This window comes from Hyperolius riggenbachi, chromosome 9 (assembly GCF_040937935.1).
Source record: "Hyperolius riggenbachi isolate aHypRig1 chromosome 9, aHypRig1.pri, whole genome shotgun sequence".
Lineage (NCBI taxonomy): Eukaryota > Metazoa > Chordata > Amphibia > Anura > Hyperoliidae > Hyperolius > Hyperolius riggenbachi.
In genome coordinates, this window is record NC_090654.1 from 70,689,401 (window position 1) to 70,706,360 (window position 16,960).

Below are 16,960 nucleotides of genomic sequence, written 5' to 3' on the forward strand. Positions count from 1 at the left end.
GAAATGTTTTTCTCTAAAGGTATTACGCTGTTGCTTATCTTTTATTATGCTGTTGCTTATCTTTTAGAGCAGAGAGGAAGTTTCTTTGTGCAGGTCCGCTTTAATAGGCATTTGTTTAATACCACGTTCAGACTATACTCGCTGCCCTGCGCATTCGGCAGCGCGTATCGTGTGCAACACGTAAGAATGGTAGAAGGACATAGACAGCCCTTCTACCATTCCCATCATATGCTTTGCGCTGCAGTGCGATGCGTAAATATACTGCTGCATGCTTTTTCATGAATCACAGCGCTGCCCCATTCACTGTACTGCATGGGATCAGCAGCGCATAGCAGTGCAGATGGCGTGCGATCGTACACGTTGCGTTCTGATCGCACAGCCATCTGCGCTAATTGATGTGACTGCATTCTTGTTCAGCATTTTTCAATACTCTGCATCTGTAAAACATTGGCTGATATGATCCAAGCCAGCCCACAATACCTAAAAAACTTGGACTCCTCATCGTACTGCAGACCAAAGGGCAAGTTCAAGGGTTCTGGAGTTGTCCGGCTGTAAAGAGGGGTAAAAAATGTGGTAAATAGATGACTGCTTACTGAACGGCATTAAATGCCAAACCAATGTAATTTCAGGCACATAGAAAATAATGCGGGCATTTACATGGTGTTCATTTTCCTCTCCTTCCCAGCGTCTGTCTGCACATAGCCTGAGGCAGCTGTCTCAAGGCAAAACGAAGGCAGGAGTGGAGCAGTCGGGAAACTCAGTATAAATGTGCTGCTGGTTCTAATGAGGGTCATCCCTAGCAGTGTGAAAATATAATGCGCTCTGGAGGTTACGTAAATTATAAATTATGTACATTTAGCTATGCGCATCAGTTCCTGAAGGTGTCATATTACTGCAGCTTGCTCAATGTTAACCCTCATTTTTATAACAGAATTTGTTCTCCAGGACTTGGCTGTAGCAGATTGTCAGCACCTATAAGCTTAAAAGATGAGAGTTGTTACCACCTAGACATGCTAAATCAATTCAGAGTTGCTTTGTGACTCATAAAGCATTTATAAAACATTACAGGAATCTTCTCTCAGACCCCTGGCAGCCTAGTGTTTACATTTGCTTTTCTATCAGAAGCCTGTACGAGTACATCAGATACTGCTGAGGTGCTGCCTGCCAGCTTTATAGCTTCATCATGTTTCTCCTTACCTCCTCTCTGCATTGCATATATATCTGTGATCGGCACATCAAGTCTGGGTACTACTCTATGTAATCCTTTTCACACGCTGTCCTGCGCCATCCCAGCAGACCCGATAGAAGATCACAGATATGGACGTATTTTCATCACATGTATTACTTGATGGCAGGTATAGGATTTGACGAGGGCAGGAAAGACACAAAGCAGCCGACAGACCACCAGGGGGCAGCCACAAATGTTTGGTATAGGTGTACAGTCTGGCGGTAAAGAGGAAGCACATGTAGACAGTAAACAGCAATCAAGCTTTTGGCTTTCTGAATATTGCTCTTAAAGCAACCTTGAATTGACCTGAAGAAAATTCAGATACTCACCTAAAGAAGAGAGAAGGGTGGGGATCCCAAAGAGTTTTCCCATTCCTCTCTCCATTGCCTCGTTCCCCCACTGTCCTGTGTTCTATATTGTTGCCTTCAGGGCCCCTCAGAAGGCTTAACATATTGATGTTATAATACCGTATCCTTTGCATGCTCAGCCCACGCGAAAGTGCGACTAGGGGTTCCAGCCATTCCTGTTACATTTTTCAGGATATAAATGTGTAAAATACGGTAAATCACAAATCCAAAGTTGGTCAAACAGTGTTCCTCAGAACCAGGGGCGGTCCTACCATGTTACCTACTGAATCATGTGTTTCAGGGCAGCAGACTGTAGGGAGCAGCATCAGCTCTACACTCAGCTTTTTCAGTCTCCCCCGCTGGTCTGCTGCTTCTGCCTGACTCGCAGAGTCTGCCTGATGTGAGTCTGTGTGTGCTGGCACCCCCCCCCCCCCTTTCATTAAATAGGCAGGCACTGCTCTTTGCTAGACTCCTCTCCATGTGCCATTTTGCCCTCTGGCCTACAAGTCTAGCTAGAACCTGCCCTGATCAGGACTCCTAGAGAATTGTATAATCAGTTTGATCAGCTGATAGATTTGCAAGGCCCTGATTGGCTGTTGTCACTTCCTGTTAAAGTCCATGATTGTGACCAGCAGATCAGTTCACATGCTCTTCCATGAGTCCTCATACACACGAGCATAACTATAGTCTATGTGATGCCTTAACTGGCCAGACGTGACAGGGAGGACTATGAAAGCTTGAGCAACCGAGTTTGATCTGCTTAATTTGCTTTGTTGGGTGACTGCATTTGGTAAGCTGTTAACGGTGTTGTTTGGCTCTTGTCTTGCAGAGACTGGCTCGGGCCGCAGAGGAGTTCCAGAAGGCTCACCGCTGGCAGGATAACATCAGGGTGAGTACACTTCTACTGACTCCCCTTCAGACCCCGTCCTCCCTCCCAACCTTCACGTTTCACACTTCTGTCTGTGCACCGCAGGATCCACCACCGCTTCTCCTCCCACAGAATTGTATCTGAGTAAATCTGACTCAGGCTATATATATCATTTCATTGCGAGTGACGTCTTCTCTGCACATTTGTCATAATACTGTCTTCTTAGTCCCTGAATGTTCATGTGTCTGAGCTGGTTCCTTATTACCAGCAGGGTGGGAGTCTGCTGGCTACCACTGTCCCTCCAGACTGTGCTTTTTTCCTCTCTCTTCTCTCTCTCTCTCTCTCTCTCTCTCTCTCTCTCTCTCTCTCTCTCTCTCTCCTCTCTCTCTATCTATCTATCTCTTCTCTCTCTCTCTCTCTATCTCTCTTTTCTCTCTCTCTCTCTCTCTCCATCTCTATATCTATCTATCTATCTCTCTCTTCTCTCTCTTCTCTCCTCTCTATCTCTCTCGCGCTCTCTCTCTCTTTCTTTCTTCTCTCTCTCTCTCTCTCTCTCTCTCTCTCTCTCTCTCTCTCTCTCTCTCTCTTCTCTCTCTCTCTCTCTCTTCTCTCTCAGTTCACTTCTGTTCAGAACCACTCAGGCTCAGGTGAGCTTTATTGGCAGGACCTATGTACTGTATATGCTGGCATTGCATAAAAGAGAAAATGGATAATAAAGGGAATATAGAATAAAGATGCCCATACACCACTCGATATTGTGGCCTGATTGACATTCATAGTCGATGATTGTATCAAATTGAAAGAGTATCGGGCAAAATCGATTGGAAGGATTGATCAGACATGCTGAAAAATTTCTGCTGCAAGTGCCTGATCAAGAGTTCGCCAGTAACAGCATTCCATATCGCGATGATAGATGGACCTCCAGCCAAGTCCCTCCAAGTGTAAAAGTGTCCCCCTTTACCTGTGTGCAGTGTAAAGGTCCACCGCCACGGCTCCTGGTTTCTTCTGGAGTCCACCGTGCCTACGATTGCCTGTACCACGTGGCACTAGGCGCATATGTGACGTCACTACACATGCCTGGGACCACGTGGTACAGGCAATCTCGGTGATGCTGAACACCAGAGAAAGCTAGGCGTCACCCAGGCGGACAGGTGAGACTTTACTGAGCATGGTCCTCCTGGGGGGGACACTTGGGGGGGGGGGGGGGCGGCAGGCAAGAGGCTGCGGCACTAGGCCGATTTCCAAAATATTTAATTCCAAAATCGGTCTGCAGTGTATGGGCAGGCAGCAGATCCCTCTTTGATCACATTCAACCAGAGAGGGATCTGTCTCATGGTCGATCTGCCCATAAATTAAAGGGAACCTTAACTCCATTTTAAACAATACCAGTTGCCTGACTCTCCTGCTGATCTCTTTGGTTCTAGTAGAATCTGGATCACACTCCTGAAACAAGCATGCAGCTAATACAGTCTGACTTCAGTTCGAGCACCTGATCTACATGCTTGTTGATGGGCTGTGGCTGAAAGTATTAGAGACACAGGATCAGCAGGAGAGTCAGGCAACTGGTGTTATTTTAAAAGTAAAAATCCATATCCTTCTCAGTTTATGTTCCCTTTAAGTGATGTATGGCTTCCTCAACAGTCCTTGGAGCAAGTAATTCTGGCACTGTTAGATTCAGTGTGAGGGAAGAAGAGTACTGGTAAAATGCACCCCCAATACTCTGCCATATAAGTTAGGCCACTCTTATTGTGAGTGATTTTGGTACTTGTTCTGTGTTGTTGGATATGCAGCTCTAATTGATCCTCGCACTGCCAAACCTTATTCTTGACACCTAACCCCAATATTAGCCTCATCCTGACTCTAACCTTCTGCCATAGCATTCATATTGTAAAAAATTGTAAAATGTAAAGCAAATACATATAAGATGTACATTTCACCCAGTGTACAATGCACTATAATTTACTTGTTTCCTATGCTCCTGTCACTTACAGTAGGTAGTAAAAATCTGACATATCTGACAGGCTTTGGATTAGTCCATCTCTTCATGGGGGATGCTTGGTAGTTTGTATAGATTCTTTACAGGGCAGCTTTTGTAAAGAATAAATAAAGATGCCAGCCAGCTCGTAACAGCGCAAATAGGCATTGGAGATTTGGGCGCCGCCATAGGCCATACTGTGAATTACAGCTATAGCAGCGCTCAGACAGGTAGACAGATAATTTAGTTGCCATCACAAAACGTAGCCCAAATTGCTTTGAAAACAGTGTAGCTGGTGGCCAAATTACGTCTTTCAATGGCGGCCGTTAGGGGGATAGTAATTAATGCTGTCTGGCGTTTTGCAGGAGCAGGATGAGCAGTTTTTCAGCTTCACCTTGCACCCATATTTCGCCAGTGCCGTTTTTGTGTGTACGCCCAGCCATCCCTACTTGTTTGCACAATATATTGGCATTTGAACTGAGAATCTGCCACTTAGTAAGTGCTTTTTGAAAATAAAGAAAACTCTTAAAGTCGCCTGTGAGAAGATGGACTAGTCCAAAGCCTGTCAGATCTTAACCATCTACTGTAAGTGACAGCAGCATATGAACAATACATTTATAGCGCATTTCATTCTGGAGCAAATGTGCATTTTATGTGTATGCATATGTGAATCGCTGTGACTCAACACCTATTGCTCATGAGGGGAATTCAGACACAGTCATTTGGCTATTATACTGAAGAAGGTGGAAAGTGAGTATGTAAGACGCTTAGGGTTAGTATTGGTTAGGCGTAGATTAGCTGAATTAGGTTTAGTGGGGAAGAAAGCTGAAGGTTAGTAGTGGGCTCACGAGTAATCACGATTCAAGTGTGGATCAATTGCCGCAGGTGTGCAGCTGGATGATGAGGGGTTATTTACCGATAATGCTGCCGTCCTGTCTGCGCATCAAACAGCTTGCACACGCCCTATTGGATGCGTTGCAAGCCTCACCACTGCGCACTTCCTCCTTCCGGCTTGAAGGAGGAAGTGTACGTAGTAAGGCTTGCAACTCGACCAATAGGACGCGTGCAAGCTGTTTGAAGCGCAGACAGGACAGCAGCATTATGGGTTAATAACCCCTTATCATCCAGCTGCACACCTGCGGCAATTAAGCCTCACTTGAATCACGAGTTAGCACTCCTGATTACTCGTGAGCCCACTACTAACTTTCAGCTTTCTTCCCCACCAAACCTAACTCAGCTAATCTACGCCTAACCAATACTAACCCTAAGCGTTTTACATACTCACTTTCCACCTTCTTCAGTATAATAGCCAAATGACTGTCTGAATTCCCCTCATGAGCAATAGGTGTTGAGTCACAGCGATCCCCCTGGAAAGTTGCTGGAGGGGACACCAGCTACATATGGGGACACTTGTACATACTTTTGATTTTTCCAAAGCTGATGCAACTGTTCCTGATCTAAAATGTTTATATAGGTTTAGGAATGCCCAGGGCCGTTTTTAGGCATAGACAAACCAGGCCCGGGGTGACAGCTGCTGAGGGGAGCACCAAGGAGCTATTCTTAGCAGAATATGCTTTATGGAATCTTATACACAACTGCTAGTTCTGTGAAGACAGGGTGAATGGGAATGTTAACACCTAAATGGGCACTACTGAGTCACATAATAATGGTTACCTGAATGGGGACAGGCAAAAATGGCGCATAGCGCCAATAGTGTCAGAATGGCGCTGCACTTAAAACGATATTTATCGTTTTATATGTTTTTTTTTTTTTTTTTTGCAGGGATCGGGCTGGAGGAGAGGCAGCGGGCAGTGGGCTGGCAGCGGGGGTCGGGCTGGAGGAGAGGCAGCGGGCAGTGGGCTGGCAGCGGGGGTCGGGCTGGAGAGGGAGCGGGGTGGAGGGAGTAGGATTAGGTAGCATGTGTATACATTTCATTGTCCTGGCCGGCGATCGCTCCTTCACTTCACAGCTTGCAGGAGTCCTGCATCCAGCCAATCACCATGCAGAAACTGAAGCCGCATGGTGATTGGCTGGATGCAGGACTCGTGCAAGCTGTGAAGTGAAGGAGCGATCGCTGGCCGGGACAATGTAATGTATACACATGCTACCTAATCCTACTCCCTACACCCCGCTGCCTCTCCAGCCCGACCCCCGCTGCCAGCCCACTGCTCTCTGCCTCTCCTCCAGCCCGACCCCCGCTGCCAGCCCACTGCCCGCTGCCTCTCCTCCAGCCCGACCCCCGCTGCCAGCCCACTGCCCGCTGCCTCTCCTCCAGCCCGACCTCCTCTGACTAGCTCCCTGAATTTTTCAATGGCGCACTGTTCTGCTGTTTTATAAAACGCTATTTACCGTTTTAATGTATTTACATTAAAACTGTAAATAGCGTTTTATGATCGGCAGAACGGTGCGCCATTTTTTACTCTGCGGCATTTTTGACTGTATGCACCTGAATAGCATAACAACGAATGACAGGCACTCTTCATAAGCTAATTAAGTTGTACTTGTTTTGATTTGGTCTCTATTGACCTCTGTTGCAACGTTTTGTTTTTTTTTGTTTTGTTTTTTTAATAAAGTGGCTACACGTTGTCCAATTGGACTGCAGGTTGTCACCTAGGTATGCTTCACTGTCTGGCCCCCAAAGCCTTCTACATCATTTTATGTATACTCTGGCCCCCCCAGCAGTCTGAAGTACGTTGACTCGGCCCTCGACCCAAAACGTTTGGGGACCCCTGCTGTAGAGGCTTTCCGTACCATCCTCTGGTCCCCTGTTGGCCAGCACAGACCCCCACTGAACACCACCGACAAGGGTTTGTCAGTAGGAACATTGGGACTGCGCTCTTCTTCATGCACTAGTGTGGCCTTACTGCACCTGCACAAGTGCGCCTGCGCAGCTAAGACAAAGCCGCTCCTGCACGAACGGCTCCATGCTGCTGCTGTGCAGACACTCTTGCCAGAAGAAGAGCGTGGCCTCAGATGTTAAAGAGAGTCTTGGGGAGGGGCGGCAGAAGCATGGAGGACTCGGGAAGCTTTTTGGCCGGTTGTTCGGCTCAGGTTCACTTTATTGATCATTTTGCGTGACCGCAATATATGATCTGTATGTAGGGTCAGTGCACGCCATGCCAGAGTGGCAGTGTATGCATATAGTACAGATAGGCTGTGCAGTTGGTGGAACTGTGCAGTGCCCTCAGAGCAGATGTGTGCCTTATATGGTAATGCATGCGTTGTCTGAAATATTGTGCAGGTTGGGTTTGAGCACTTCAGAAATGCAGCTGACAACCTTGAACATGGTGGAGATGTTAGGAAAGTACGGGGTGTTTCCTGCATCCCCTTTGAGCCACTGCCATCCACTCTGCAGTCTGACACCTAGCCTGGACCTAGTGTGAACCAGCCCAAACAGCAACTTTCACTGTTCTAATCAATAGTAGAGATGTCTAAACTGTTAGAAGTTATGGTAATCCACTCACTGCTGCCAACAGTCTAGATAATTGAGTCATTATGCAGATGTTAATTATGTAAACGCCTGGATGTGGTTGTATATAGTCTTTTTAATGTCTAAGTAAGCATTATAAAACAGAATTTTATACTGATGAACGGTGAACTTAAAGGCCCTTTTCCATTTAGAATAGCTACTGGAGTTTGATTTAAAGGGTACCTGTAGTGAGCCAAAAAAAAGTTACATACTCACCTAAGAAGAGGAAAGGCTCTGGATCCCATAGAGCCTTCCTGGTCCTCTCTGCATCCCCTCATTCCACCCAGGGCTGTGGAGTTGGTACAAAAATCATCCGACTCCTCAGTTTATGAAAGCTCCCACTCTAGGTACCTAAAATGGCTCTGACTCCTTAGTCTAAAACTTATCAGAGCTGTGGATTCGGTACAAAAACCATAGACTCCTCAGTTTATAAAATCTCAGACTCCAGGTACCCAAAATTGCTCAACCCTGGTTCCACCGCCATCCCTACCCCCTACCCCCCCCCCCCCCCCCCCCCCCCCCCCATTGCAGCAATCTAACTTCAGTGTTGAAGAAGCCTTTTGGTCTCCTCGGAATGCTTCGGAAGTACTCCGCTCTCTAAGTACTTCTGGAATCGAGCTGCTCCGAACTGCACATGCACCAGCGTAGTATGGAGCTGCTTGTTTTCAGAAGTCCCCTGAGTACTTCAGAAGACTGCCAAAGAAGGGCGAAGACGTAGCCACCAGGAAATATGATTGGGAACAGCGGGGAACCAAGAGACTGAGAGGGGGACCAGGAATGCCCTAGAATCCAGAGCCTTCCCTCTTCATAGTTAAGTATCAAACCTAAAGCTAAAAAATTGCCTCTTTTATGCCTCTTGCAAACCATACTTCTTCAGTGTCCAAAATGTTTATTTCACCTCTTAAAAATAATTTCCCTTCACCTTGAGGTGTAGGTAGACCTCAGTCTTGACCTGCAGAGGTAGCTCTCCTGGGTTAAAGAGCTTGCACTGACTTCCTAGTGTACAAATCTTTGCGCTCCTCAGTAAACTGGACTGCATACACCAAGTGTTTGGGTTTTTTTAGGTGTTGGATCCTTAGGATGTACAAGTTTCTCTCTCACTGGTTTGAAGAAATCTGCGACGTGATCTTTAATAAAGATCCTGCAGAGTTTCTCTGACATTTGAGCTATGCTGCTCTGTGTTTAAAGTTTATGTCCTCTGTTCCTTCGTCTATTGCTGTTTTAAATTTGTTTTTGTTTATATCAAGGTCCAGTCTGTGCAATATACAAAACTATTTTTTTATAGTTAGAGTTTGGTCTCTAGCAACCTACTTACAAGCAGATTAAATAAAAATGGCTTCAGTTGAATACCATTGGTAGCCTCAGCAGTCACGATCAACCAACAGTCATCACACCTAAGAGCAAGGCACGCAGTAGATCCCTCAGAACCTCTGACTAATGTCCATGAACTACGAGAGTTTATTGTTAGGGCAAGTAAAGGTTCAGTGTCTGAGTATTCAGGAAGACACAAAATAATGTGTTTGGCAGAGTTGCTATTAAGAACTGTTATCCAAAAAGACCATGACTCCCTGCCTGCAGTTTGCTAAAGGCAACATCAATGAGTCAGAAGGCTGTTGGAAAAATGTTGTCAGATGGATAAGACAAAAACATTTGTTGCTTCTTTGGGAGGCATTATGTGTGGCAAAACATAACCACTGCTTCCCGGCTCAAAAACAGTTAGAGATGCATGGTGGTATCGGTAACATGGTTTGGGCCTACTGTGCTGCCATCATGGATGTGATTATGAATTCTAAATCGTAAACAGTTTCTGCAGTGTTTGTGAATTGAAACTGAAGAAAATTGGTTCATACAGCCAGATGACCATAAATACCCAAGTCGATCTTACCAAAGAGTAGTACAACTGTGATTTCAGAAAGAAGCTAATTGTTTAAGTTGAATTGTTCTTGAAGGACCTGATACTGATAGCTCATGCGAGGAATACCTCAACACTCATGGGTTGAAGCTTCTCTGTAAGAAGGAATGGGCTGAAACCCCTCTTAGCATGGCTGATCTAGACACAAGACACAGCACATTTTTTTTGCGCTTTTCTCCTGGCGGACTCAAAGCGCCAGTGCCGCAGCCTCTACGACATGCTCTATAGGCAGTGCAACTATAGGAGTCTTGCCAAAGGTCTCCTTACTAAATAGCTCTAGAATTACCAGACATGTTTAGGTGCCCCTATTGTTGCCTAAGGGTTCAGGTGGCTTCACTACTTTCTGAAGGCTTACCTTGGGTCATTTCCCTCAGCACATAAATTATTTCCTTTGCCTGTAGTAAAAATAAAAAAGCAATTGTTTTTGGTCATATTTATGCAGATTATTAGCGCAATATAATTCAGAAATATAATAGCACCATTGCAACTCTTCTAATCTACGCTCCCTCAAAGTCTCATTTTTTTCTGTCCTCTTCTCCTTCACCTCCTCCTTCTTCTCTCTTCGCCCCCTCCCCCAGGCCCCTCCCACAACTTCACTTCCATTAATTTTCTCTATCCCTCCATATGCTTTCTCTAGAGAACCAGAGACCAAGCACCCTCATGTATTTTATTACATTTATCAGTGGGAACATGACAGTAAAAGCCTACCCTGCTTTAATGCTGGGCATACACGGATTGTTTTTGCGGCTCCTGACGCATCCCGCACGTGCCTTGATCAATTCCTGCTCGTCCCCGGGGGCGCTTCCTTATCTTCCACTCGTTTTCCGCTATTGTCCGCCCGCGGGGATCGAGCGCGGAATCGATCCGCCGGGTCATCGGACACGTCGGATATTATCAGTTGAGCCATCAGCGGCTCAATTGATAACAAAAAATCGACCTGTGTATGCCCAGCATTAGTTTCATTCTTCTCTGCTTAATCTGTCTGTTATCAGCTGTGATAAGAATCCCCGACTGAGCATTCAGTCTAGGTTTGACCTGGAATCATTATAGCTGAGTCACTCTTCTGTGGAGTCTTTTCAAGCCCAAGCCTGCCCTCTCCTGGCTCAGCTTTCCTGCTTTGCATATTCAGAGCTGCTGACATGGGAGGGGCTGCTCCTGCAGAAAGAAGCTCTGAAACAGACTAGTGTAACTGTGTAATCTGTGTGCACTTTGCAGCCAATCATCATTATTATCTACTGTATGCAGCAGGGGCTGTGGAGTCGGAGTCGTGGAGTCGGGGCAATTTTGGGTGCCCGGAGTCGGGGAAAAAATGCACCGACTCCGACTCCTAATGAATTTAAACTGTAATTAAAATAGAAAATATGATAAAATGTTCTATTTCTCAGATCATAGTCATCATAAATAATATACATACAGTAATAGCTGTGCTTAGTCGACAAAAATGAAATAAACCAATCAAAATTAGTTACTTGTGCTGCTTCAATAAAGCAGTCCACGTATTTTTAAAGTCAGATATACATATCTGATTGTGACTGTACAGTATATATGATGTGTACACAGGAATCTCTTATATACACTAAATAACATCTATGCTGTAAGAATAAAGCCTGATGTTTAGCTGTGTCACTAGTAGAGATGGTCAATGAGATGGAAATAATTCTGCGTTGATGCTGGTTTATGCAAATGTATGCACACTTTTTGCTCATGAAATCAAATAATTTGATATGTTGTTAAAATTTGGTTTGGTGACTACGAATTAAAGGGTACCTGTGACGGATGAAAAGAAATGTTTTATACATACCTGGGGCTTCCTCCAGCCCCCTTCAGGCCAATCAGTCTCTTGCTGTGCTCCTCCCCCACCTGGATCTTCTGCTATGAGTCCCGGTAATTCAGCCAGTCAGCGCAGTCCAGCCAGGTGCCGCTCCTACAGCCAGGAGCATTCTGCACCGGCACAATAGTGCTGCGCATGTGTAGTACGCTCCCGGCGGCGGAGTGTGTGCATGCGCACTATGCCAGACTGGCTCAAGTACCTGGACTCATAGCAGAAGATCCAGGTGGCGGAGGAGGACAGCAAGGGACTGATTAGCCTGAAGGGGGCTGGAGGAAGCCCCAGGTATGTATAAAACTTTAATTTCATCTGTCTCAGGTTTACTTTGTTACACATTAGTACTATACTCTACATATGCACTCCCCACAGAGCTGCAGGGAATCCACTGAGAATGATGTGCACATTGAACACAGAGGTGTTGTCTATCGCCCATATACCTAGTTCAGATTGTGCATGAAGAATGTGTAATAGAGGAAGAATCCCCTCATTCTCCTGCAGAGTACCTGCACATCACTCTTACATGTACCCACAGTCACATTGCCTAGGGCCTGATCCATGTTCAGATTGTACATGAAGAATGTGCAATAGAGAAAGAATCTCCTCCTTCCCCTGCAGAGTACCTGCACATCATTCTTACATGTACCCACAGTTACATTGCCTAGGGTCTGATAGATGTTCTTTGTTCCAGTCTGTACCTTTTACAAATACTCTTACCAAGGACTAGTTTTAGTCAATGACTTAAGGGAATAAATATGGCAGTCTACATATCCTTCTTACTTTCAGTTGTCTTTTAAAATTCCTAAGCGTTGGCAGTTAAGAGACGAATTTCATGTTACATACTTTCAATCAACAAGATTGTAATATGCAAATTAGAGGAGTCGGGGTCGAGGAGTCGGTGGAATCCTAAACTGAGGAGTCGGAGGCGGTGGATTTTTGTACCGACTCCACAGTCCTGGTATGCAGTTTCATTTCTATGAGAGACACTTCCTACAGGCAGCCACACAGCATACCAGAATAATAAAGTTGAAAGCACACAGATGAAAGACTGCAGCAGCAGCCCTGCTTGTCTATAGTGTCATAGAGCCTAGACAGCACATCCAGAACAGCTCATAACCTGGAAGCAGAAGGGATATGAGTCGGCGGCCATATTGGATTTTTCCTGGAGCAATAATGGATAAAAAACACTCAAAAAGGCACACCAGAGCGGCGAAAATTATCAGGGAGAGCATTTATTCTTTAAAGCTATCGACTGATATGTTTATTTTGTGTGAATCGTTCACCTCTGGTTCCCTTTAAAGTGGATCCAAGATAAACTTTTACTCATTGCATAATTGTGTTCCTTTCATATAGTTTATAGGGCATTCCTCAAGCCAAATACTTTTTTTCTGTTGTTTTAATACTCTAATTCCTTATAAACTAAACAAGCCTCGCCCACAGCTTCTCCAGAGTGCCTTGGCACTCTCAGCCTTAGTAGCAAGTGCTTATGGGAGCTCAGGAAAAAAACACATATATCCAGGCACATCACCTCTAGTTAGGACATTAAATAAGTTATTAAGGAAAGGGAGGTGCTGAAGGGGGTGTGCCTAGAAAACAGCAAACATCTATTAACCCTTCGCACTCTCACATGCAAATGTTCAAACAAATGCATTCACAGATTCACTCATCTAGGCACCACTATTATACTTACAGCTAAGTTAAAAGCCGGGGTCTTAGTTCACAGAAGAATGCATTCTTATGCTTAGTCACCTATACTGCGCAGAAGCACCCAGGTAAACATAGGTGTCCTAACTCTGGCCCTGTAACATGCATAGTGCAGACATGCAAACATTCATTGCATTAAACCTACCTAGGGATTAGGAGCACACATCCTGACGTCCTCTCCTGGGACAGATAGCGGAATATTACCAATCGCACAAGGGAGCTAACGTAATGTATTCATGCGCACCATGCACATACACCAGCATAAGCTGTGTGCATGCTGACAAAAAAACACATACGGGGAAGGAGGGAGTGCACTGAATTAAAACCCTGGCCACACGGGTCAGTAACAAGAAAAAACACATATATCCAGGCACATCAGCTCTAGTTAGGACATTAAATAAGTTATTAAAGAGGAACTGTAACGCCAAAACGGCCCCTGGGGGGTACTCACCTCGGGTGGGGGAAGCCTCAGGATCCTAATGAGGCTTCCCACGCCGTCCTGCGTCCCTCGGGGGTCTCGCTGTAGCCCTCCGTGCAGTCCGGGCAGCGGTGACGTCATTATTTACCTTCCTGGCTCCTGCGCAGGCGCTCTGATGCCTCTCGGCGCCGAAGTAGGCGGAAATACCCGATCGCCGTCGGGTCTGCTCTACTGCGCAGGCGCAAGTTTCCGGCGCCTGCGCAGTAGAGCGGACCCGACGGAGATCGGGTATTTCCGTCTATTTCCGTGCCGAAAGTCGCCACAGCGCCCCCGCTGGAGCCAGCAAAGGTAAATATTGAACTGACAGTCGGCACAGTCGCCGGCTGTTCGGAGGGCTGCGGCGAGACCCCCGTGGGACAGAGGACGGCGTGGGAAGCCTCATTAGGATCCGGAGGCTTCCCCCACCCGAGGTGAGTACCCCCCAGGGGAGGTTTTTGTTGTTACAGAGTCTCTTTAAGGAAAGGGAGGTGCTGAAGGGGGTGTGGCCAGAAAACAGCAAAAATCTATTAACCCTTCGCACTCTCGCATGCAAATCTTCAAACAAATGCATTCACAGATTCACTCATCCAGGCACCACTGTTATCCCTACAGCTAAGTTAAAAGCCGGGTCTTAGTTCACAGAAGAATGCATTCTTATGCTTAGTCACCTATACTGCGCAGAAGTACCCAGGTAAACATAGGTGTCCTAACTCTGGCCCTGTAACATGCATAGTGCAGACATGCAAACATTCATTGCATCAAACCTATCTTATGGGAGCTCAGTCTGGGCAGGAGGAGGAGGAGGTTACTAGCCAGAGATTTCAGAGGCACAGGGGAGGAGGAGGAAGGGGGAGTGAAGTTTTCACAAGCTGAGGGCTGGAGATACAGATCAGCTTGCCTGTGCGTAATGTGACAAACAGAACATGGCTGCTTTCATTGTATCACAGGAATAAATAATCATAAACCATTGAAGCTGTTTGCAGCTAGATGTGCTGTGTAAACTATCTAAACTTTAGATAAGATATATAGACAAAGTAATTGTTATAGTTAGTTTTTCATCTCGGATCTGCTTTAAAGGGAACCTGAAGTGAGAGGTATATGGAGGCTGCCATATCTATTTCCATTTTAAGCAATTCCAGTTGCCTGGCAGTCCTGCTGATCCTCTGCCTCTAATGCTTTAAGCCATAGACCCTGAACAAGCCAGATAACCGGTATTGTTTAAAAGGAAAAAAAATATGGCAGCCTCCATATACCTCTCGCTTCAGGTTCCCTTTAAAGGGGAACTTCAGCCTAAACAAACATACTGTCATGAAGTTACATTAGTTATGTTAATTAGAATAGATATGTAATATAATCTCTTACCCACCCTGTTTTAAAAGAACAGGCAAATGTTTGTGATTCATGGGGGCTGCCATCTTTGTCATGGGGCAGCCATCTTTTTGGTTGAAAGGAGGTGACAAGGAGCAGGAGACACAGTTCCAACTGTCCTGTGTCCTGTTTACCCCTCCCAGCTGCACACGCTAGGCTTCAAATGTCAAATTCAAAATGTGAAAAAAAAAATTGCACCAAAACAGCAGAACGAGAACAACAACATCAGAAATCCCATCATGCTTTGCACAGCATCAGGGGAAAAAAGCCCGCGCAGTTTTCTTCTGTGCAGCTAAAAATGAGGCTTGTTTAAGAGAAACAAAGTTCTGATGCTGTGAAACTGTTAAAGAAACACCGAGCCTTTTCAGTGCTGCTGAGTTGATTTTTAGTCCGGAGGTTCACTTTAATCTCCTTTCTTTACCCTCCAGCTTTCTTTACCCTCCCTTGTTCTTTCTTTCCTCTATTCTTACCTTCACTCTCCTGATTTTCTCTCCTTTCCCTCCAGCTTTTCCTCCCCTCACTTGATCTACCCCCCCCCCCCCCCCCACCACCACCACCACCACCACCTCCCCACTTTCCCACTTGATCTTCTCCTCTCTTCTCCCTTCTTCCTCAGGAAGCATCTTGACAAATGTTCATGTCTTTTCTGCACAGAAATTGACGTGAATAGTTTAGATATTTCCTCAGCACCCACTGAGTGCGAAGAGCTTCCTGTTTTCATGAGAGATGTTGGCAGGTTTACTTCTCAGCAGATTGCACCACCAAACCCCTCCCTGGGCTGTGCAGGGTTAAAGATCTGTTGGATCGGAATTCTGTAAACACATCACTTTAGAACAATGGCTTATTGGTGGAGCTGATAAATTACTGACAATTAGTTTTCCTTCCCAATTATGAGGATATATTTGCCAATGCGCACTGTCCGCTCATCAATATAAAGTGCTTAATAAGCACTCGCTATTTAGACACACACATAATGTCTGGCTGGCAGCTCATTCTATAGCAGATACGAGAATAGAATTTTCCAACGCCGGCGGGTGGGTGTGCAGGCCGGCATGTGCGTCGTCACTGTAACTGTGCTGGAAGGGGAGCTATAGTCTGCACACGGCATCTGCACTCTATAGGTAATGCTTTTTGGCTGTTCACATATTTATTTTTTGTCTGCTCTGTACATTAGTATTCTGCTCATTCCATCCTAATAATTGCACTGATGAACAGATGGAGCAGAAGGTTTCTCCGGACCTCTAGGACTCTAGGACCTTTGTGCCAGTAGGCCTCATCAATGTGTCATCACCTACTGCACTGATATAACTATATACTGCACATATACAACTACCAAGCCCTACATTTGAAGGGGACAGTGGTGCCTTAACACTATGTGCCACTTCTGATTTTGGTTTGGGGCAGGGACGGATCATGACCAAGTTGCGCCTGGGGCAAGGTCAGGTTTTGGGGCCTATGCTCTTATTCCTACTGTTTATATATAATTCGAAAACTGAATCCTCGCATGTAATCCTAGAAATAAGGGGGCGATTTACTGACACCCCCCCCTTTGTTGCAATCCCCCCTTCTTCCCCACCAAGGGTGGCAATGTACTGACCCCCTATTTTTGGCAATCCCCCCTTTTCTCCACCTCCGAGGGTGGCGATTTACTGAACTCCCCCATGTGGCGACCACACACCCCCCCCCCCCCCCCTGCAGCCATCCCCTGCCCGGTGTAACTATACATACCGAGCCTTCGATCCTGCGGATGTCACACAAGCTCTGCAGCTCCTTACTCTCTGTCGGGACACAGCCACGCGGCTTAGTA

The 16,960-nt window shown here is 45.9% G+C and overlaps 1 protein-coding gene across 4 annotated transcripts in view; it reads left to right on the forward strand.

The window, feature by feature from the left end:
* CACNA2D2 (calcium voltage-gated channel auxiliary subunit alpha2delta 2) overlaps positions 1-16,960 on the forward strand; it is a 452,238-nt gene that overhangs the window by 292,417 nt on the left and 142,861 nt on the right. For all 4 annotated transcript variants that reach the window (XM_068253000.1, XM_068253002.1, XM_068253001.1 and 1 more), the window contains exon 4: positions 2,405-2,464. In XM_068253000.1, coding sequence (XP_068109101.1) covers positions 2,405-2,464 — 60 coding nt within the window. The remainder of the gene's footprint in view (positions 1-2,404; positions 2,465-16,960) is intronic.